General features: G+C 65.5%; 2 protein-coding genes across 7 annotated transcripts; both read right to left on the bottom strand.

Moving 5' to 3' along the window:
- Positions 1 to 491: 491 nt before the first annotated feature.
- NPDC1 (neural proliferation, differentiation and control 1) lies at positions 492 to 6,089 on the bottom strand. Of its 6 annotated transcripts, XM_046022592.1 has the most exons (9): positions 5,841 to 6,086; positions 3,208 to 3,354; positions 1,989 to 2,123; positions 1,722 to 1,895; positions 1,568 to 1,634; positions 1,397 to 1,481; positions 1,239 to 1,318; positions 992 to 1,088; positions 662 to 865 (listed from the first exon to the last, which is right to left on the bottom strand). In XM_046022592.1, exons 1-9 carry the CDS (start codon positions 5,950 to 5,952, stop codon positions 797 to 799), a joined length of 966 nt encoding a protein of 321 aa, XP_045878548.1. In that variant the 5' UTR covers positions 5,953 to 6,086; the 3' UTR covers positions 662 to 796. The 6 variants fall into 6 exon arrangements, with proteins under 6 accessions (XP_045878546.1, XP_045878543.1, XP_045878549.1 ...); XM_046022590.1 differs by lacking the exon at positions 1,397 to 1,481 and having other exon boundaries at positions 492 to 865; positions 5,841 to 6,089; XM_046022593.1 differs by lacking the exon at positions 5,841 to 6,086 and having other exon boundaries at positions 641 to 865; positions 992 to 1,047; positions 3,208 to 5,716.
- Positions 6,090 to 7,623: 1,534 nt separating this feature from the next.
- Positions 7,624 to 12,804, bottom strand: ENTPD2 (ectonucleoside triphosphate diphosphohydrolase 2). Its single transcript, XM_046022585.1, has 9 exons — positions 12,652 to 12,804; positions 11,347 to 11,464; positions 10,684 to 10,834; positions 10,356 to 10,515; positions 10,049 to 10,276; positions 9,306 to 9,560; positions 9,100 to 9,219; positions 8,223 to 8,357; positions 7,624 to 8,138 (listed from the first exon to the last, which is right to left on the bottom strand). Exons 1-9 carry the CDS (start codon positions 12,766 to 12,768, stop codon positions 7,935 to 7,937), a joined length of 1,488 nt encoding a protein of 495 aa, XP_045878541.1. The 5' UTR covers positions 12,769 to 12,804; the 3' UTR covers positions 7,624 to 7,934.
- Between the last annotated feature and the right edge of the window lie 7,439 nt (positions 12,805 to 20,243).

Below are 20,243 nucleotides of genomic sequence, written 5' to 3'. Positions count from 1 at the left end.
GCAAAACCCCCTGCCCCACATGGGCCGCTGGGGCCCCAGGGCTCTGTGGCTCCCATCACAAGCCCACACTCAGGCCTGCATCCTGTTCTTTCTTCCCTGCCTTCCGGCCCAGATGGCCAGTGGCGGAAACGGAGGTTGGGAGCCCACCGCCCTCACACCCCTGCTCTTTCCAGCACACAGGGACCTTTCAGGGAGTGGGACCGACTCCAGACCAGCCCCCACCCACACCGCTCCTCCTCTACTTGAGACAGAAGTTTCAGTAGGGGTGAGGCCTACAGGAGAAAGAGGGTAGGAGGGATCCTGTGTTGCTAGAAAAACAAAGCCTCTCTTCCCCGACAGGGGGTGAGACCGCCCTTCCAGCAGACGCAGGAGCGAGGAGACACACCGCCATCCCTGGGAGGGTAGGAGGAAGCCCCAGGCCTCCACACCAGCGTCCGCCCGCCGTGGCCCTAACCGGTGGGATGGAAGTCGGTCTCCCGCACACCACGATGACAGATTTGAAATGTATTTTAATTGTTGCCAGGATTCCTCATCCATGCCTGGTCTCCCGGTTCTCCCCGCCCCCTCATTTGGGGTCCGGACTCAACAGGACAGGTGCAAGAAGAAAGAGAAGGTCCCGGCAGAAGGGGGCTGAGTCTCCTCGGTAAGGGGTTCCCGCCCCGCCCCCCTCGTGCCCTGGCCCAGCCACAAGCACGCCCACTGCGAGAACATGGTCTCTTTAACGGGAAGCGCTGCGCCCCGGCCCTCCCCGCCCCTGGGCCGTGCAGTCCGGGAGAAGGGAGAGGCAGCCTTCAGGTCACTGCGGCAGGGGCGCGGACAGCGAGGAGTGGTCGAACAGCGGGTTCCGGACCTCCATCTCTCCGGTCTGTGGAGGCCGGGGTCAGGCAGGCGGGGCACGAGGCGCACAGGGGAGCCCCCACCCCGCTGGTCCCCACCGCCGCCCCCTCCGTGCCGCCCCGCCCCGCCCGGGGGCTCCTGCCGCGGGACTCACCGGGGCCAGGCCCGGGCACTCGTAAACCGTGAAGTCCCCGTCTTCGTTCTCCTCGTCTGAGGACAAGGACTCCAGCTCCTGGGGCGGCTCTTTATGCCTGGGTAGGGGGCGGGATCGCTAGGGCCTCCCACACCCTCCGGGCGCCAGGGGCCCACACTGCCCGGGGTGGGGTGGGGGGGCTCGGCGCCCCTCGGCCGGAGCCGGGGCGGCGCAGATGGGGGCCGGGGCCGGGGCGGGGGCCTCTCACCGCTCCAGGCACCGCATCTGCTGCCTCTGGTGCTGGTAGTGGTACATCTCGGCGCTCTGCGCCAGCCTCTGGTCGCCGGGCTGCGCGGGGAGAGGGCGGCGGGGGTCAGGCCGCGGAGCCGGGGGCCGGGGGGGCGGGGCCGGGGCGGGGCCACGCACCGAGATCCCGGGCGCTGCGGGGGAGCCGGGTGCCTGCGGGGCCGCGTAGTCGGCCTTCTGGGTCAGGCGGGCGTCTCGCTGCAGCCTGCGGGGAGCGGAGCCTGAGACCCGCGGAGCCGCCGCCCGCCGCCCGCCGCCCGCCGCCCACGGTCGGGCGCGCCCCGCGCTCACCTGCACCAGCACAGGGCGGCCAGGGCCAGGGCAGCCGCGCCGGCTACCGAGCACGCCACGAGGAGCACTGCGGGGAGGGGGCGCGGTGAGGGCGGCCTTCTGGGCGGGGCCCTGCCTCCTGCCCACCCAGAGACCTAGGGACCTCCAGACCTACCGAGGGCGAGTCCGTCACCGCGCCCGCCCCGGGGCTCCAAGGGGGCCACGTGCACGGGCACAGAGGACGCGGGGGAGCCCAAGGAGGTGTGGGGCGTGGGTGCAGGGGCTCCTCGAGTGGAGGGGGCGCCCAGGTCGGGGCCCTGGCGGCGCTCTGAGAGCCCCAGGGTGGCCGCTGCAGAGAGAAGGCAGGTTAGAACACTGGGACGGGCCAGGGGTCAGGCCCCCGCGGGGTGGGGGGTAGGGGTGGGAATGGGCGGGGTCTCACCCGGCTCCAGCAGCCGCTGTCCAGCTTCAGGCTGGGGCTGCCCGGTGAGCATGGAGGGCCGAGGCTCCTGCCGGGCCAGCTCCTGGGCCAGGAAGTCAATCTCATCTTCCAGTCTGGGCCTGGGCAGGCTCTCCCCTGGAGACGGTGAGGGCCCATCAGGCAGGTGGAGAGGCCCCCCGCCCCACCCCAGCTGTGGGTGGCCCTCCAGAGGAGCTGGGGTCCATCCAGAAGCCAGACCCCTGGCCCAGACCTCCTCCTCCCTGCAGGTTCCTCCCAGGCACGGGTGGCGGCCAGAGGACTTGGTACCAGCCTGCAATCCTGGCCATCCCGAGTTGCCTTGGTGACCACTGAAGGCAGCCCATGTGCGCAGCAGCCTTCCCAGGCAAGCGGGGGCCGGGGCAAGGGAGTGGAGGTGTCAGGGGAACGCACCAAGGCCAGAAGGAGAGAAGGGGTGCCCGCGCCCTGCTTGTTACCCACGCATCACCCCACCCCTTCTCCACCAAGACAGGCAGCGACTCCTTAAGAAGAGGAAAGAGGCCCCATTCTGTCCCCACCCCCACCAGTTAATGGGTAGGAACCGAGGACAGATATCGGGACGGGGCTGGTGGCTGGGCCCCCGCCCTGGTCCCAGCCACAGCCCCCCCCCCCCCAGACAGAGGCTCCAAGGACACACTCTATACAGCAGGGAAAGAGCAGAGCGCCGGCCGCTCTCTGAAGCAGGCCTGTACGGTCTCCTTGCCCAGCCTCACTGCCAGGAACGCGTTCCTTCTCCGGGAAGGTCCTCCTGCCCCGCCAACTTCTCTCTGTAATGCCCCATCCCACCTGAACTCGCTGAGCAGCTGGCCACGCGGACCTGCTGGGCTCAGGCTGCAGGGGAGGCCCACGGACTGCACAGGGTGGGCAAGCCGTGGAGGAGCAGCGCCCACGGGGCAGGGGGCCCGGGTGGCCCGGGGCAGGGGGATGGGGAACTCTGATTCTTCCTCTCCTGCGATCACCCCGGCATTTCACGCCAGACACCTCTTGCCCTGACAGGGGTTAACTGCCCCATGCCTCAGCCCGCTGCCAGGCTCTGGGCTTGTGCGATCTGGAAAGATCACTGGGCCCCTCGAAGACATAAAGGGCTCCACACACCAACAAAACTCAGGGGACCCAGGGTCTGAGGCTGAGTGACAACCCAATCAGGGCAGGGAAGGGGGAAGCACATCCTTCCCTCCCATACCCACAAGCCGGCGCGTCCTGGGCACACAGTGTCCCCGTGGGTCTTCCTGGAAGGGCTGGAGGCAGGGCCCACAGACATGCGCTCCAGGGGCGCACCGTGCCCGCCTCTTCAGAGCGCAGTCCAGGCTCCCAGGACAGGCGGCTGCATCTAGGAAGGAAGCAAAAGGCAGAGCCAGATCACCGCCAGGCTTGGCCCAGCCCTGGCAGAGGCTGTCCTGCCTGGCAGCCCCTCCCCCAGCGCTGACCCAGTCTGGCCCGGCTCTGGCCATTGTTCTGGGCAGGCCCTTCCTCCCAACAGCCAGAGATCAGGACCAGGAAGACAAGCAGTCCCCACGCTTATCGGAACTCCCCTGCCCCACCCACTCCCGAGAGTCCACTCTCCAGGCCTCAGCCGGCCCTGGGCGGAAGCGGTCCTGTGCAGGGCCAGGCAGCCCCGTAGGTCCTGCCTCCAGTCTCCGTGTGCCCTCCATCCAGGCTGGGAGCTCTAGAAGGCGGGGCCTGGCTCTCTCTCGGCCTCTGGGGGAGCCCAAGACGCTGGCCACCCAGCTTTCCCACCACCTCAGGGCCGCCCTGCAAGTCCCATCCCGTCATCCCACACCCTACAGCAGAGCTAGAAGGTGGCACAGAACAAGGGAAGACAGGCCCTCCTCCCCGTGTCCGATCTCTGGCTTGTCTCCGGGGCACACAGAAGCTGCTGGTTTGGGGAGACCAAGGATGGGGTCAGCACGTCTCACTTGGTTGAGATACAAAAGCCAAGCCAGGGTCACTCCTGCGGCCATGCTGCCGGGGACTGGGGAGTCCCTGACTTTGGGCCCAGACTGAGGAGTTCTGTATAGATGGCAATGGTTCTCATCCTGATGCTGGGGGATGGAAAACAGTAGCCGTCTATGCCTCCGTTTCCCTTCTAGGATACGGAAGGTGAGCTGCCTCCAAGCTAGGGAATGCCCTGAGGCTGGAACGCTGGCCCCAGTTACAGGGCAGCAGAGCCAGAGAACTGAGGAAGACACGCAGCAGGACTCTCAGTCCTGGCCGGGGAGGCTGGGCTGGGGTGTCTCTGGAGGCCCTCAGCCCGCACTGCAGGAGGGCCCCTGGGGCCCAAGGTCCGGGATCAGGGAGTGCTGGCTCTGTCCTCCAGACCTTGGCTGGCCTGCCTTGGTTTCCTTGGTAACCTGACACTCCCAGCCTCCGGGCTGTAGGCAGGAAGCTCCCGAGGCCCCAGGAGGCAGCAGGCAGGCTGACGCCCATCCTGGGGACCCCATCCTGGAAGACCTGGGTCCACAGACGGCAGCATCAGAGAGCGGGGCTAGTGGGCTACTTAGCCGTTCAGCCTGGGCCAGCAGGTCAGTCTGGACCCCATCCGCGAGCTGGGGCATGGGGAGTCGGGCAGTCCCCGCTCAAGGTGCTGAGAACCCAGAGTACGCAGGCCAGGGGTTGGGACCTAAAGCACCAAGTTGGTTCCTGGCTCTGGGTTCCAGAGGCCTCCCTATACTCCCCCGCCCCCAGCCTAGAAAGACAGGGGTGCTGCTTGGCTAGTCTGCGCCGAGTGCCCCGCCTGCCTCGGGGTGCGGGAAGAGATCCCAGAACAGTGGCAGCTGGAGAGTGGCTGGCAGCGCACCGGGCATGTGGGAGAGCCTGTACTGCTAACGAGCAGCTGGGAGGGCACCTGGGCACCTGGCCACCCGGAGCTCTGCACAAAGGTTGCCCTCGCTTCCCTCGGGAGGCCCCACCCTGCGTGCCCCGGAGCCAGGTTCTCTGCCCGCAGCCTCCACTTTCCTCGGTCAGCCGCACTCCAGTCTCCCGTCCTGGGGTGCTGCGGCCAGGAGGAGGCCACACACCCGGAACCACAAGGCCCAGGTTGGCATCCCACGGTGCCACCCACCAGTCACTTAACTTCTTGGTACCTGTTTTCTCATCTGTAAAATGGGCTGAAAACAGCCCCTCTCCTGTGGCCCGGCCAGAAGTGAATGAAGGCGTGAGCACAGTCTCCCAGTTCAGCCCTGGGGTCGGGGTACGTTTGGGGCCCCGGGTTCCTGCAGACCTTCTGGCCTGGAGCCTCAGTGCCCCTCTGGGAAGCAGGGCGGGTCTCCCGGGACCCGGAGCCCCTCAAGCTCTGCCCCAGTGCAGAAGAGGAACCTGGAGGGCAGCACCTCCTGCCTCCACTGCAGCCCGAACAAGCCCCCAGGCCTGGGACAATTCAGACCCTCAGGGCAGCAAAGCGAGGTTCGCGCCCAACACTACCTGAGTCTGGGGACAGGCAGCCCAGTGCCGCGACCCCGACCCCGGGGCAGACAGCAGCGGCACGGCCGGCAGGCTCCCAGGGCCGGCCCGCACCCGCGAAGCCAGCGCCCACGCAGACGCGCCCAGGACCGACTCCCCGCGGCGACCCCTCCCCAGGCAGACACACAGCGCAAGGCCGCGGACGCAGACAAAGGACGCGCGTGAACTTCGGGGTCGCCGCCGGGAGCCCAGGAGCAGCCCTCGCCGGCGGAGCCCTCCAGGCCGGGCCTGTTTACCCCTTCCCGGGCGAGGCGGGGCCTGCGGCCCGGGCGGCGGCGGGGCGGGCGACGGCGCCGCGCGGCCCGGCGGGCCCGGGCCCGGGGCGCCCCGCGGCCCGCGCCGGCCGCACTCGCTCACCCGGGCGGCCGGCCGAGGCACCGCGCAGGGCCGCGCCGAGGACGAGGCCGGAGAGCAGCAGCCGCAGCAGCCGCAGGTGTCGCGGGGAGGGCGGAGGGACGGGTGTCGCCATCCTTCAGCGCCGCCGCCCGGGCAGCATGGCACCGCGCGGCCCGGGGCTCGGCGCGGGCGGCGGCGGCGGAGGACGAGGGGCGGCGGCGGCGCTGACGCTGCGGCAGAGGATCCGGATCGCGGCGCGGCGGGCGGCTCGCGGGCAGTGCGCCTGCGCGCTCCGTCTGCGGGGGCGGGACGGCGCCTCCGGGCCGCGCCCCCTCCCCCTTCCCCGGGTTCTGATTTCACCTCCTCCCTGCAGTCCTCGGGGCGCCTCGGCTTCTGCGGCCTCTGCGGCCGGGGACCTTCTCTGTCCTCTGCATACGCGGTGGGCCTGGGGGGGGCTTCCCCAGGATACATTTCCCGCGGGTCCCCCTCTGTCTCCAGTTCCCGCCCAACCCCCAGCCTCCGCCCGGCTGGAGCACGGGGACCCGCCTGGCGCCTGGAGGCCCGAGCCCCGGGAACACCGGGACGCCAGGCGCACGCAGATAGAGAGGTGCGTGCAAAGACGCACCTGGGCCCTCGGAGACGCATGATGAAAGCAAACGCACGCCCAGAACCGGGCCGGTGCTGGTGACCGCTGTGCTTGGAATGGGGCGGCTGGTCTCAGTGAGGCCACCAGGGGGCAAGAGGGACCTGAAGCGGCTGATGAGGGACAGCTGGGAGCTGTCCACGGTCCCTGGGGGACAGCCTTCAGCTCCCTGAGGCCTTGCGACAAAGAGCCGCTCACACGGCACCTGCTGCCCCCAGAGAGGACGCCCACCCTCTGACTCACTGCACTGAGAGGAGGGGGCGAGCCCCCCCCCCACGCTTCCCCTCAGCCCTTTGTGCCTCAGAACTCCAAAGAGAGGGCTGGCTGCCTCCAGGTTCTGAACGGTTCGACACCCCGAAACCCTGCAGAACCGCGGGTGTGCGAGGACAAGCACCGCCGTTCTCCCCCCAGGCCACTGACCAGGCAGAAGCAGTGTCTGTGCTCAGTTTCTGGAAAGGCTGGGGGGCAGGAGAGCAGCCCAAAGCCTCCCCACCCAGGACAATCCAGTGCAGGAGCAACGCGGGGGGGGGGGGGGGGGGCTGGTTCCTCCCCTGGATGCGGAAGAGGGCACCGGGCAGGAGGGGATGTGTGTCCCAGCACCACGGCACCTGGGCCGCAGCCAGCCTCCCAACGTGCTTCCGTCTGAGCGATGGAGCCCTGCCTTCCTCCGGGACCTCATCTCAACTCGCCCCTGCACCACTTCTGGTGGAGGGCCCAGCCCCGGCCCCTCCAGCACAGACCGGCCAGTCCCACCCCCTCCCACGGCTTCCACCTCCCCACCCTCAGCCCAAGCCAGTCCCAGGCCAGGGCCCGTCCTCACAGACCTGGAGGAGCTGCGGGGGCCTTGCTGGCCGGATGAGACCCAAGGGACTCGGGGACTTTCTCTTGGCGGGTGGCCCCTGGCTGCTCCGGGCGCAGTTGCAGAGCCGGGGAGCAGGGTCATCAGGGCTCTGTGCCTGCACCCGAGAAGGAAGGAAGCAGAAGGAGCCTGGGGCCACCCTTGGGACTAGCAGTGGGTCTTTGTGGCCAGCACAGCTGTGGGGAAGAGAGCGGGCAGTGGCAAGGAGGCCCCACCCTACGGACATCCTCTCCAGGGCTCTGGAAAGAAGTTTTTATTACAACATTTTCACAAGTAGGTGCTGCATTCCCAGCCGGCGGGCTCTGACCCTCTCCCTCATACAGAGCCAGACTTGGGGGGGTGCTCCGAGCGCCCTAACGCCACTCCCTACACACCCAGCCCCGGGGTCACCAGCTGAGGGCTGCGGGGTGTCTGAATCCCCCCACCCCCAGGAAGAGGAGGCCCTGGGGACCGCGCAGGCTGGAGGGTACTGGAGTGGGCAGGCAGAGTCTGGACCCCATTCCCTGTGGGCGAGCGCGCCAGCGTACCCCGTCTGGGTCTGGGCAGCGCTGGGGGTAGGAGGGGGTGGGGGGCGGGGCTGGGGTCCGGGAGGGCCGCTGCCCCCAGCCCGCCCCTAGATGGCGCTGGACGCCTTGGCCGCCCGCGCCCGGCACAGCAGCAGGACGCTGGCGGCCAGAAGCAGGACTGCCGAGAGCAGGACCAGGACCACCCAGGCGCCGAAGTCTGTGCCCTTGCGCAGCGCCGGCGGCTCGGCGGGGATCAGGTTGGTCAGGTTCAGCATGTAGCCGAGCGCCCAGCCCACCGCGGTGTCCCCAGCCTGCGGGCGAGGGGCATGGCCTCAGCCTCCACGTGGTCCGGGGTGGGGGCTGCCCCTCCGCGACCCGGGACCACCGGCTCCCACCTTCTTCTGGAAGGTCACCCCTCCGAAGGCGCGCTCGTGGAAGCCGTAGCCGCGGCTCAGCAGCTGCTGCACGAACATGGCCCCGGCGCAGTAGTGGGGCAGGTGCGCTGGCTGTCCCAGGGCTCGGGCCTGCAGCTGGGACGCACGGGGGTACGGTTGGGTCAGTGGCCAGCTGGAGGTCTTGGCCCACGAGGAGGGGCGGCCAGCGGCGGCGTGCTGTCCCTGCCGACCCCAGCACACACCCGTGGGCAAGGAGGGGCCAGAGACGCCTCAGCGGCCAAAGGGGCCTCCACCCCCTGGCGGGACGGTTTCCTCCAGGACCAAACAGTATGACTTTTGGATGACAGCGGGCTGCCCCTGATTTGGAGGGGGACCTCGAGGGGACAGCAGGGACAGCCACCCCAGGAGCAGCAGGCTGGCAGCCACCTTAGTGCGAGGTCAGGGGCCCAGGAGAAGCAGCAGGCCTTCCGCGTGGACCCTGGGCGAGGCTTTTCCTCCCCCCACTTCCCCAGCCCCCAGGCTAGATACAGAGAAGACGGGATGGGGCCTCCGTCACCTCCAGAGCCCCAAGACGCTGTTTCCCCCGGGGTTTGGCAGGCACCCCGTGGTCCGCCCATGGAAACACCACTTCCTTCACTCGGCAGGCACCTGACCAGCGGCAGAAGTCAGAAACCTGGAAGTCGTCTTCAGAGCCTGGCTCCCCTACCCCTGAGCTCTGGCGGTCCTGCCTGCTACAGCCGGTCCCCAGCCCACTTCACTGCCTGGGCCCTGCCACTGCAGGGCCTTCCCTCTGTCCTCCAGATCTGGGTCAGGGAGGCCCGCTGCTGGTTGGCCGGGCCCTCTTGCCTAGCCCCGGAGGAGCGGGAAGGAGGTTCACCTCGCTCCACGTCTGGCTGCACACCGTGACCACCGCGGCCTCCAGCTGCTGCATGGTGGCCACAGGGAGCCGCATCACTGTCCTCAGGAAGTCCATGGTGTAGAAGAAGGCAGAGAAGGCCTGCAAGGGGGGGGGGCACAGTCACCCTGAGAACAGGCCCCACGTGCTACAGAGCACCAGCCCCCACGCCCTTCCCCTGCACTCACGATGAAGTGCCCGGCCACAGGCGGCTGGAAGACGCCGTTGAAGGAGCATCGGGAGAAGCGGCAGGAGGAGAAATTGAAGAGACCCGCGACGAGGCTGCGGCAGAGGGCAGGGTCGCTGGTCCCAGACAGGCTGACCTTGGCGCTGCCGTTGAAGGCCTGGGGCCGCCGGGCAGCCGTGCACGGAGACTCGTACACGTCCCGAAGCAGCACTTGGGTGGAGTAGCCCCTTGGCCAGCAAGGGTGGAAGCCGTGGGTCTGGGGGGAATGCAAGGGTGCGGCGGGCATCACCCCTTCGCCAGGCTCTGCCTGCCGCCCTCAGCCCGGGGTCTTTGCTGAGCCTCCCCGGAGGACCTGCCTGGTGAGTCTCCTGTAAGTCCCACGTGGGCAACATTGCTTCTGTGCTCAGGCGCACTCCGTGACTCCCCATGTCCGCTGGACAGCTCGCCCCCCGACCCCGGCCAGGCACTCGCCCCCCGACCCCCGGCCAGGCCTTTGGAGACCCAGCCCTGGCCCTCCTTCCTCCCCAGGCAGGCAACGTCCAACCCCACCCCCACCGCTTGGCATTTGTGCCTGGGAGACGCCTCTGCCTCTGTCCTGCTGGGGAAAGCTCGGCTTGGGCTTCTGCTGCCTAGAGCAGGCCCCTCGGTCCAGGCTCTGCTCTGGACCCCTGGCTCCCCCCTCTTCTCACCCCCTCCTTCCAGGAGGGCACAGTGGTGCAGGCGGGCGGGGGGGTCATGGGGCACCTGCAGGGCGCCGGCCAGCAGCCTCAAGAGAACCTGGTCCCGGCCATAGCAGAGGAAGCTGTGCGTGTAGACGCGGTACGGCTGGCCGTAGAACCAGAGCTGGACCTCGCTGGCTGGATCCTCCACTGGGCTGGCCGTCTCGAAGGTGATCTGAGTGGAGGCGCCCCCCAGGTCCATGGCCCCCAGCGTTCCCTTCCTCGGCCGGAACCACCGGCCCACCCAGCCATACTGTAGGAAGCGGAGGTTGGGGTCAGCCAGCAGGCGGGCCCCACACCCCCCCGGCTCACTGGGCCCCCATCAGGCCCACCTTGATGAAGTTCTCCAGCAGGTAGTTGGCGGTCACCCAACCAAACACCCCCTCGTCCTGGCCCGAGAGGATGTGGGCACCACGGAAATCAAAGGGATACTGGGTCAGCGTCTGGGTCACAGCCGCAAGCACATTGGCCGAGGCCTCTGGACTGGTCATGCTGTAACACAGGGAGGACTCTGGGGGACAGCCTCCGCGGGTAGCGGAGATCCTGCTGCTGCAGGCACTGTGTCCAGGGCGCGGAGGGTGGGCACCAGGGTGGTGTGCAGGGGCACACCTGTGCTAAGCCTCTTGTGGAGATGGGAAGGTCAGGGCGGGGCACACTCACTTGAGCAGGCGCATGCCTGCTGTGGCCCCCAGGTAGAGGGGCGTGCCCCCATGTCTCTCCTCAGGCACCTGCCGAAGTGCCTGGTCCAAGCACTCAACGAGACTCCGGCCCGCCCTGGAAGGGTTATCCGCGTAGCTGGAGATCCCCCCTCCTAGAGGGAGACAAGGAAATGGACCCAAGCCTGACGGATAGCCCCTAAGTGAGCCATGGGCTGGCGGGATTGGGGACCTTGGGCTCCCAAACCGGGTGGCGGCTTAGACACACCTTCCCAGCTCCTGCCCTCAGAGACAGAGGGGCCCACCTTCCCGGGGGCCACCCGGTCTCCCAGGCTGCCGCCTGCCCATGGGTGTGCACACAGGTGCCAGGATAAAGCACGAGGCATTGTCAGTCTGGCCTGCCCTCGTCGGGGGCCTGCCTGGGTGTGCCGGTCTTGGGCCGGGAAGGCCCAACCTCCCACCCACCGCCTGGGGCTTACTTTTCTCCTCTGAACCGCCCCTCGCCTTTCCCTCTGCGAGGGTTCTGCAGCTCCTTCCTGGAGCAGGCCCGAGCCGCATCAAGCAGAGGAGGCATGGAGATTTGGAGGCTAAGGCCAGAGAGGGCCCCTGAGGCCCTAGAATGAGTGGGTGTCCAGACTAGGGGTGCCTCAGGCTCAGGGGACCTTACCACGCACGTCACAGGAGCTGTGCTGGCCCACGATGCCTGTGTCATTCTCTTTGTCCGCGGGCCACTTGTAGATAAACATGGATGTGTGGGAAGAGCCAGCGTCCAGGACGATGCCGTACTGGGAGTGGGGGTGAGGGTGGGGTCAGCCGGGGGGGCCTGAGGCCACGCCCTTTGGCCCCCCAGCTCTCTACCTGAGCCCACCCCGTGGCAGGGCTACCGTGGCAGGGACAGCCGCAGAGACACAGCTTGGCTGGGGAGAGAATGGGGCAGGCAGGGGTGGACGGCCTGGAGCCTGTCCTCTTCTGACTGCAGAAACCTTTCTGGCGAGGAGAGCTCAGGAGCTCTGTCCTGGGACCACCCCTGGAAACTTGCCCTGGGGACGTGAGGTCCCCAGGTTCCAAAAGAGAAACCCAGCGGCAGGAACTCCCTCCACTCACTCTTCCTCTCCTCTGTCCCCGCCTCTCTGACCTCAGCCCAACCTCAGGATCTGGAAGCCTGCCTGAAGACACCCCTCCCTGAGCCTCAAAGCCAGCCCCCACGACAGCTGGGTCCTGCCCAGCTGAGAGGGGCTGCAGGGGCCTTCCTTGCAACTCCCAGGGCCAGGATTCCTCCAGTGAGAAGCCCGCTGGAGAACATGCCGTCTTGAGTCCAGAAAGGGGCCATTGCCGTCCTCTTCCCCAGCCTGGGGAGAGCAGCAGCAGCTCACCCTGGTCAGACTACCCCAGCCCCACCTCGTCTCTGCCCTTGGCCCCCTCCTGCGGCCTCCCATCGTGGGCCCCCTAGGGCTTGAAGCGCCCACTTGCCCACACCCGTCCCCGTTCCACAAGTCCAATAAAGGAAGGGTCAAGGGCGCTGGCGAGGCTCCTGGAGGCAGATCTGGCCTCATCGGCCCCAACTCCTTTAGGACCAGCCCAGCCTCCCCCGCTAGGCGCCCAAGGGCTGCCCCCTCACTGTCAGGGCCTCCCGGTAGGTGCGGAGGGGTCCTCAGGCCCCAGCACCTGCGGCTGAACCTGGACCAGATGCGTCCCCGGGGCCACAGGGGGCTGGGGGCCAGGGGTCCAGCCGCAGCCTGCGGCGTCCAGGGCCCGCATCTGGGGGAGCGGAGGGACAGCTCCTGCGCCGCACCCACGACAGGCTCCGGGAGGTCGCGGCGAGCCGGGGAGTTTCCGGGACTCCGCCCCGCCGGGCCGGGAGCGCGGGTGGGCGGTGGGGGGTCCCGGGCTGCCAGGAGGGCGCAGCGGCCCGGTTCGGCTCCCAGCCCGCCGCGGGGTCCGCGGGTCCGCAGACGGCGCCGCCCGCGCGCACCTTGAGGGCCGGCGGCTCCCGGACGTCGCGGGTGGGGACGCACAGCAGCAGGAGCCCGGCCAGCCCCGCCGCGGCCAGCAGCAGCGGCGGCAGCAGCGACAGCGCCTTCCCGGCCATGGGCGGACGCGCGGGCGGACGCGGCGTCGTGCGGGGGCGGCGGGGAGCGGGGCCGGGGCCGGCGGGTAGGGGCCCCGGGCGGGGCGCGAACGGGCGGGGCGGCGGCTGGACACGCCCACGGGCCCGCCCCCCGCTGGCCGCCCGCCCCGGCCCGCCCCGGCCCGCCCCGGCCCGCGGGCGCAGGTGGGAGAAGTTGCGGCTGAATCACCCGCGCCGCGCGGCCCCGCGCCCACCTCCTCCCTCCGGGCTGCCGGGTCCCAGAGACTCGTCCCCTCCGCGGGTCTCCCGACCCCTGGGACCGGCTACCAGGGTCTGCCTGTGGGCCCCCGCCGAGTGCCCCCCGCCCCGGCGGGATCGAGAGCGCTCCCAGCCCTCTCGGGGGAGTCTGTGGGCTCGTGGCCCGAAGGCCTGGCACGGAAGGGTGGGCCCCTCCCAGGCGGCCTTGTTCCGAGGGTCAGGCAGCCGGAGTGGCCAGCTCTTCCCTGGCCCAGTCCTGAAAGAAGGAGCCCCCCCCCCCCCCCCCCGCAAGCAACAGGAAGCACATGGGTCCCCGACAGGGTCCCTGCCCCACCCTCAGAGCAGAGAAGGGCCTGGGTCGCTGGTGCTGACTCAGCCCAGAGCCGCATGGCGGGAAGCCGCATTGTAGGAGCCTCGGACCCTGTGGACACCAGGAGGCCCCCAGCGCCTGCAGGCCCTTCAAGGTGCGGGGGTGGGAGATGGGGGGGCTCAAAGCTGAGCAGCCAAATAGCACGGAGCCAGCCCTGCCTCACCCAGCCCTGGTCCCAAGGTGATAGGGGAGGGCACAGATAGACAAAGGGGCAGGATGGTCACAGACACACCAAGCTGAGAGAGGAAAACCCAGGCCCTCCCTCCTGGCTCAGGGTCTGGCCCATCCCTGATGCCCCCTATGCCTGGGGAGGAGGGTGCCCAGAAGCCTGGGCTGGGGAGGCAGGAGGGGAGGGGAGCAGGATGAGGAGATAAGGGAGATCTGGACCTGGTCGTCCACTCACAGGTCCCCAGCTGGCGGGGGGGTGGTTGCAGGGGGCAAGTGATCAGCCAGCCCCAGACCTCAGCTCTGCCCTCAGTGAAATGTCTGGCCTCTAGGCTTCCACTCCCCACACACCCTGTGTGCCAGCCTGGCCAGGCATCACCCCTTTCCCTGGCCAGGGGCCACCCCCACGTCGCGCCCTGGGCAAAATAGGAATTCCAGCCATGAAACAGCAGGGAGCCATGTGGCAAGACCACTCGGGAGTGCCAGTGCCTGGAGGTGGGGCGGTGGGGGGCCAGAGGGTGGCCTTTGACAGGGGCAGGGTCTAGGCAGCATCGGCTGGAGCCGGCTGGGACGATGGGGCTGGGTGGCTGCCAGGCTAAGGGCCTGGTGTCACAGGCCTACTGAACAGCCTTTCTTTCAGCTCTGCACCCCAACAACAGAAGGGGTGGGAGTCCCGGAGATGGCTCAGCCTCCTCACAGCCCATCTGGCTGGGCTCCAGTGGAGTGTCCGGGTGTGGCCAGTGCAGGGCTCCAGGCCGGTTCCTGCCAGCCCCCCCCCCCTTCTAGGCCTTTCTTCTGAGGGGAAGGCACAGAAGGGGGAGAGGCCTGCAGATTAGATTGAAAAGAGACAAAGGCGGCCCACAGGGAGCCCGGGGCAAGCAAGGGCAGGCAGCCTGCAGGCCTGCCCCCCAAGTGCTGGCTCCCAGCCCCACACCTCACCCCACAAAGCCAAAGCCCAAGCAGGGCTCCCTGATGTTCTGGTTGGTCCCACCGGCCATGAGACCCACCAGCCATGAGAGGATGGGGCCAGGGTAGTGGAGGCCTGGACGCCACAGGGCTCGTGGCAGAGGGCCCAGACGAGTCCCAGAAGAGAGGGCAGGCCGGGAGTGGGAACAGCCAGGACGAAACCTGGGAGCGCATTCTCTCTGAGACCGAACCCTGGCGGCCACATCCTTCCTTGGTGCAGAGATGCCCTTCGTTCCAGAGTGGAAGGGGGGCGGGGGGCAGGCAGCGGGGGTTCTGCATGGGAGGGGCCTCCGGGAACCCGGGGGAGAGCTCCAGATGGGCCACACGTGGCCTGGGTCCCGGCAGAGGCATGCGGTTGCAGGGAGGTGCGGGGAGAGGGTCCTCAGAGGAGCCGGTCCTCCCAGGGGGACCTTTGCGGAGGCCGCTGGCATCTCGGCTCCGCCCGCCTCCGTCCTGGTGTCTGTGCAGAAGCATATACGGCTAAAGACCCCTTGCTCCGTGAACCTGAAAAGTCAGCCTATTTTCTAGCGAAAACGGATTTATTTGGGAATAGCCGAGAACTGCAATTCAGCCTTTGCAAGCAGCAGCCGAAGGCAGGCCCGTCCCACAAAGAGAGGAAGGAACGCTATTTACGGAGAAGGAAGGAGTGGGAGAGGTCGTTCTGAACCCAAGACCACCGGAGGGAAGCAAGCACTCCGGGGGGTGAGGGCCGGGGGCGAGGGCCAGGCGTCGGTTTCTTGTGGGGGAGACAGAGCACATCTTTCCCCAGTGGGGCCTGGGGCTGACGGTTCTCCCCGCCATGGACGCCGCGTGGCCTGGCTGCCCCTCCAGCGTCCGCTTCTGGCATCCAGGGTGCACTGTAGTGAGATTTCCCTTCGCTCCTGTCCACAACATCCTGTTGCCTTTCGTCATCGTGGGCTCATCAGTCATTCAGCAAACACTCCCTAAGCCCCCCCGCGACCAGAGGCTGTATGCACGTACCCTGAGGAATGGCAGGGGTGCGGGGAGCCCCCCCCACCCGTCCTGAGGAGCACAGACTTGTCCAGGCTCCCCGGGAGGGGGAAAAGCCTGTGCTGCCCCGTCAGAGACAGCAGACTCACTGGACAGCGGTGGGGCGCGTGTGCCCCGTGGAAGGGGACAGGCGCAGGCACCCGACTGTCGCCACCTGGGGGTCCCAGCCAGAGCGGCCGCTGCCCTGTATTTTGTGTCTGCTCCTCTCTTCTCTTTAGTGCCCCCCCCCCGTCTGTGCATTTCTAAGTGACGTGTCTTGTCACTTTTCCTGGTCTTGGGACCCGACTGTGCGCGGGACCTTGGGTTCGGTAATGAGCTTTTGTCCCACGACTCCTGGGACTCACCCGCGGCGACGGCTCAGGTGGCGGCCACAGTGTTGGTGTCGCAGTGACTGTACGGAAGCCGCCACACCGTGCGCTCCCCGCAGCTTCGGCCTGTTTCTGCTACGTCTCGGCCGCGGCGCTGGCGCCGGCAGGCGAGGGTCTGAGGACGTCCCGGGAGCGGCCGGGGGCCGCGTGTTCGGCTCCGAGCAAATCCTCTCTTGTCTTCGGACGAGGGTGCCGTCCGGCCCCGGGTCCGTTTCTCTGCATCGCGGCGTGTGCTGGGGATCGCGCCGCGTGGAGGTTTCCGGGACGCCGGGAAGACGAGGTCCGAGATCTTCACCGCGTTTCCCGCTCCTGAAGAGACGGCGTGGCGCGTCCTTCCTGTCTCCTGCCAAGCGTCTGCTAAATTCTCAGCCCAGTTTCTAGAGGTTGTTTGTCTCTGTACGGCCGTACGGCCGTCCTCCAGCTGCGAGGACCCAGACGTTCTGAATTCGTCCGAACGGGTCGTTTTCCTCCCTGTGGGATCGTGGGGGCCGCGGGCCGCGGGCTACTCTCCGTCTCGCTCTCCAGCTTTTCCTGTTTTGCTCAGGGCCAGCCTTTGGCCCACCTGGAGGTGGTTTGTGTGTGGGACGCCGGGGAAGGGCTCCAACCTGCGTTCTCCTGCGCAGAGAACCGGCTGTTCCGGCCCTGGGGCCCACGGGTCAGCCTCTCGGGCCTGGTGTGCGGGGACGGTCCCCGCTGGCCACCGTGCAGGTCCTCCTCCAGCTCCGGCACCGGCCCTGGCACCTGCCCCCGCCCCGGCCCGACAGCGCGGGTGTGTCTCCCCTTCTGGGAGCGCAGCCCCGTCCCCGCTCCCCGCTTCCCCTCCCGGCGCTCCGGGCTCTTCCACGGAAATTTTTAGAGCCCGTGTCGGGATCACAAGACCCATGACTTGGGTCTACACTCCGTGAAGAGAAACCCCGCCAGAGTGGCGACCCGAGGCCAGAAGGGGGAGCTGTGCCCCTGGGAAGAAGCGCGGTCACGGAGCCCGCAGAGCCCACCGGGGCCCCCGGGACGGCCGGGCACTGCCTCTCCTGGAGAAAGTGGCCCCGGCAGCTCGCCGGCCGTCATCTCCCGGAACCCCTGCTTTGCTCCGGCGCACCCGGCTTCGGGATCCCCTCGCACGCCCCCCTCCCCCTCCTAAAGCAGCGTCCCTCTCCTCTCTGTGGGACACACCTGTGGCTTGCCCCGCCGAGTAACCGAGGGCCGAGGCTCACGGCGTTGCTGGGGCGGCCGACACTGCGTTCCCCCTTCCTGCGAAGCAGCTCTCCGCCGGATTTCAAGGTCAGACCAGCAGCATTAACGTTTCCTCCAGAGAAGCGTCCGCACCTTTTGGATTTCCTCTTCCTTGACTAATCGGCAGAACTTGCCAGAAGCACACTCGGGCCCGGCGTCGCGTTGCCGTTCACGACTGTGATGGGGGGCGCCAGTGTCCCTCCGTCGTCCTGGCACGTCGGGAGCGCGGCCGGCCGGAGCGCTGCTCTGTCTGCACGTGTCCCGGCACGCCCGCGTCTTCTCCCGGGACCGTGCCCGCCGACGCAAGTGCAGGCTTGTGCTGTGGCTAGAGCACTCCAGGCGGGCTCCCTGCGTCTCTGGCGAGCGAGACTCGGATCTGGGGGAGCGGACTCATGCCCTGGTGGGAGTGGGCAAGTCTGCCGTCCGCGGGGCAGGTCAGCAGCTTGCAGACTCCGTGGGGTCGGGCGGGGGTCGTGTTGCAGGCTTGAGTCCAAACGGCGTCTGTGCGTAGAATTCCTCCCTCTTTGGGGGCGTTACCCTTGTCTCCTGAGGCCTTACACTGATTGGGTGGGGCCCACCCCATTCTGGAGGGCGATCTGCTTCCCTCCAAGTCTCGGGATGGGAATGGGAGTCCTACTGACTCGTACCTTCACAGTGACATCGGATGGGGCTTCGGTCGAGTGCCTGGGACCCGAACCCCAGCCAGGCTGACACACAAAATTAACTGACCATCGCAAAGCGTGACCTAACTTTAGTTTCAGAAGGAACTACCAAACTCTTTTCCGGGGTAGCTCTATATTTTGACACCCCCCCCCAAAATGTCCAAGCAGTTCCGTCTCTCCACCTGTCAGCGGGTTTTTACTTCGGGAGCTCTGTTTGGGGTCCAATAGTTCACGTGTCCCATTTTCCTGAGGGCTGGTCCCATGGGACAGCTTTTCAGGTACGCGTCATCTGTATATCTTCCTCCGGGGCATGTCTGCGTCTGTTGTAGCTCCTATGTTTTGAGGCTCTTATGGGGGTGATTACAGGGTCAGGGTTGTCCTCCTCCCAGGTGATGCGGACTGTTTATTACTGGGGCTTCCGCTCTTTGTCGCTAGTAATGTCTGTTGTTGCATAATCTCTTCAGGTGTTTGGGGTTTTTTTTAGATTTTTTTTTTTTTTTTTTTTTTTTGACAGAGAGAGAGAGATCACAAGCAGGCAGAGAGGCAGGCAAAGAGGGAGGGGGAAGCAGGCTTCCTGCTGAGCAGACCCTGACATGGGGCTGGATCCCAGGACCCAGAGATCATGACCTGAGCCGAAGGCAGAGACTTAACCCACTGAGCCACCCAGGCGTCCCTTTAGTTTTATATTAATACAACTGCTTCAGCTTTTCCTGTTTTTGTTTTTGATGCCATATTTAGGCATCAAAACAGCTACCTGGGAGCGCCTGGGTGGCTCAGTGGGTTAAAGCCTCTGCCTTCGGCTCAGGTCATGATCCCGGGGTTGTGGGATCGAGCCCCGCATCGGGCTCTCTGCTCGGCAGCGAGCCTGCTTCACCCCCTCTCTCTCTGCCTGCCTCTCTGCCTACTTGTCATCTCTCTGTCAAATAAATAAATAAAATCTTAAAAACAACAACAACAAAACAGCTACCTGAATTTCTAAAACTCCAATCTGACAATTAAACTAGTTGATCTCAGTCTTCGCAGGGGACATGATACTCTCTGTGGAAAACCCAAAAACGCAATCCACAAATTGCTGTAACTCATACAGGATTTCAGCAAAGTGGCAGGATATAAAATCAATGCACAGGGCCATCTGGGAGGCTCACTCATTAAGCGACTGCCTTTGGCTGCCATCATGATCCCAGGGTCCTGGGATTGAGTCCTGCATCAGGCTCCCTGCTCAGCGGGGAGGCTGCTTCTCCCTCTGACCCTCCCCCATCTGGTGCTCCCTCTCTCACTTTCACTCTCCCTCTCTCAAATACAGAACATCTTTTTAAAAAAATCAATGTACGGGGTGCCTGGGTGGCTCAGTGGGTTAAAGCCTCTGCCTTTGGCTCAGGTCATGATCTCAGGGTCCTGGGATGGAGCCCCGCATCGGGCTCTCTGCTCAGCAGGGAGCCTGCTCCCTCCTCTCTCTCTCCCTGTCTCTCTGCTTACTTGTGATCTCATTCTCTCTGTGTCAGATAAATAAATAAAATCTTTTTAAAAAATCAATGCACAGAAATCAGTTGCATTTCTATACACTAACAATGAGACAGAAGAAAGAAATTAAGGAGTTGATCCCATTTACAATTGCACCAAAAACCATAAGATACCTAGGAATAAACCTAACCAAAGAGGGAAAGGATCTGTACTCAGAAAACTACAGCACAGTCATGAAAAAATTGAGAAGACAAAGAAATGGAAAAACATAACAAGTTCATGGATTGGAATAATAAATATTGTGAAAATGTCTATGTTACCTAGAGCAAGCTATGCATTCAATGCCATCCTTGTCAAAATACCATCAACTTTTTTCACAGAACTGGAATAAATAATCCTAAAATTTATATGGAACCAGAAAAGACCCCAAATAGCCAAGGGGATATTGAAAAAGAAAGCCAAAGTTGGTGGCATCACAATTCCGGACTTCAAGCTCTATTACAAAGCTGTCGTCATCAAGACAGCATGGTACTGGCACAAAAACAGACACACAGATCAGTGGAACAGAATAGAGAGCCCAGAAATGGACCCTCAACTCCACGGTCAACTAATCTTCGACAAAGCAGGAGAGAATGTCCAGTGGAACAAAGACAGCCTCTTCAATAAATGGTGTTGGGAAAATTGGACAGCCACATGCAGAAAAATGAAACTGGACCATTTCCTTACACCACACATGAAAATAGACTCAAAAATGGATGAAGGACCTCAATGTGAGAAAGGAATCCATCAAAATCCTTGAGGAGGGGGTGCCTGGGTGTCTCAGTGGGTTAAAACCTCTGCCTTCAGCTCAGGTCATGATCACAGGGTCCTGGGATCAAGACCCGCATCAGGCTCTCTGCTCAGCAGGGAGCCTGCTTCCTCATCTCTCTCTCTTTCTCTGCCTACTTGTGATCTCTGTCTGTCAAATAAATAAATCTTTAAAAAAATAAAATCCTTGCAGAGAAC

This window comes from Meles meles, chromosome 11 (assembly GCF_922984935.1).
Source record: "Meles meles chromosome 11, mMelMel3.1 paternal haplotype, whole genome shotgun sequence".
NCBI classification, from domain to species: Eukaryota; Metazoa; Chordata; class Mammalia; order Carnivora; family Mustelidae; genus Meles; species Meles meles.
Note: the sequence above shows the minus strand (reverse complement) of the source record. Positions and strands in the feature narration are given on the sequence as shown.

Coding starts and splice junctions, on each gene's coding strand:
- NPDC1 (XM_046022587.1), bottom strand. CDS start 3,475: ATGGCCAGAGCCGGGCCAGACTGGGTCAGCGCTGGGGGAGGGGCTGCC. Junction 1,089..1,238: donor CAGATGCGGTGCCTGGAGCG/GTGAGAGGCCCC, acceptor CCCCCTACCCAG/GCATAAAGAGCCGCCCCAGG. Junction 866..991: donor AGTGCCCGGGCCTGGCCCCG/GTGAGTCCCGCG, acceptor CGGCCTCCACAG/ACCGGAGAGATGGAGGTCCG.
- ENTPD2 (XM_046022585.1), bottom strand. CDS start 12,768: ATGGCCGGGAAGGCGCTGTCGCTGCTGCCGCCGCTGCTGCTGGCCGCG. Junction 10,277..10,355: donor TGCTGGAGAACTTCATCAAG/GTGGGCCTGATG, acceptor CGCTTCCTACAG/TATGGCTGGGTGGGCCGGTG. Junction 8,358..9,099: donor GCAGCCAGACGTGGAGCGAG/GTGAACCTCCTT, acceptor CGTGCGTCCCAG/CTGCAGGCCCGAGCCCTGGG.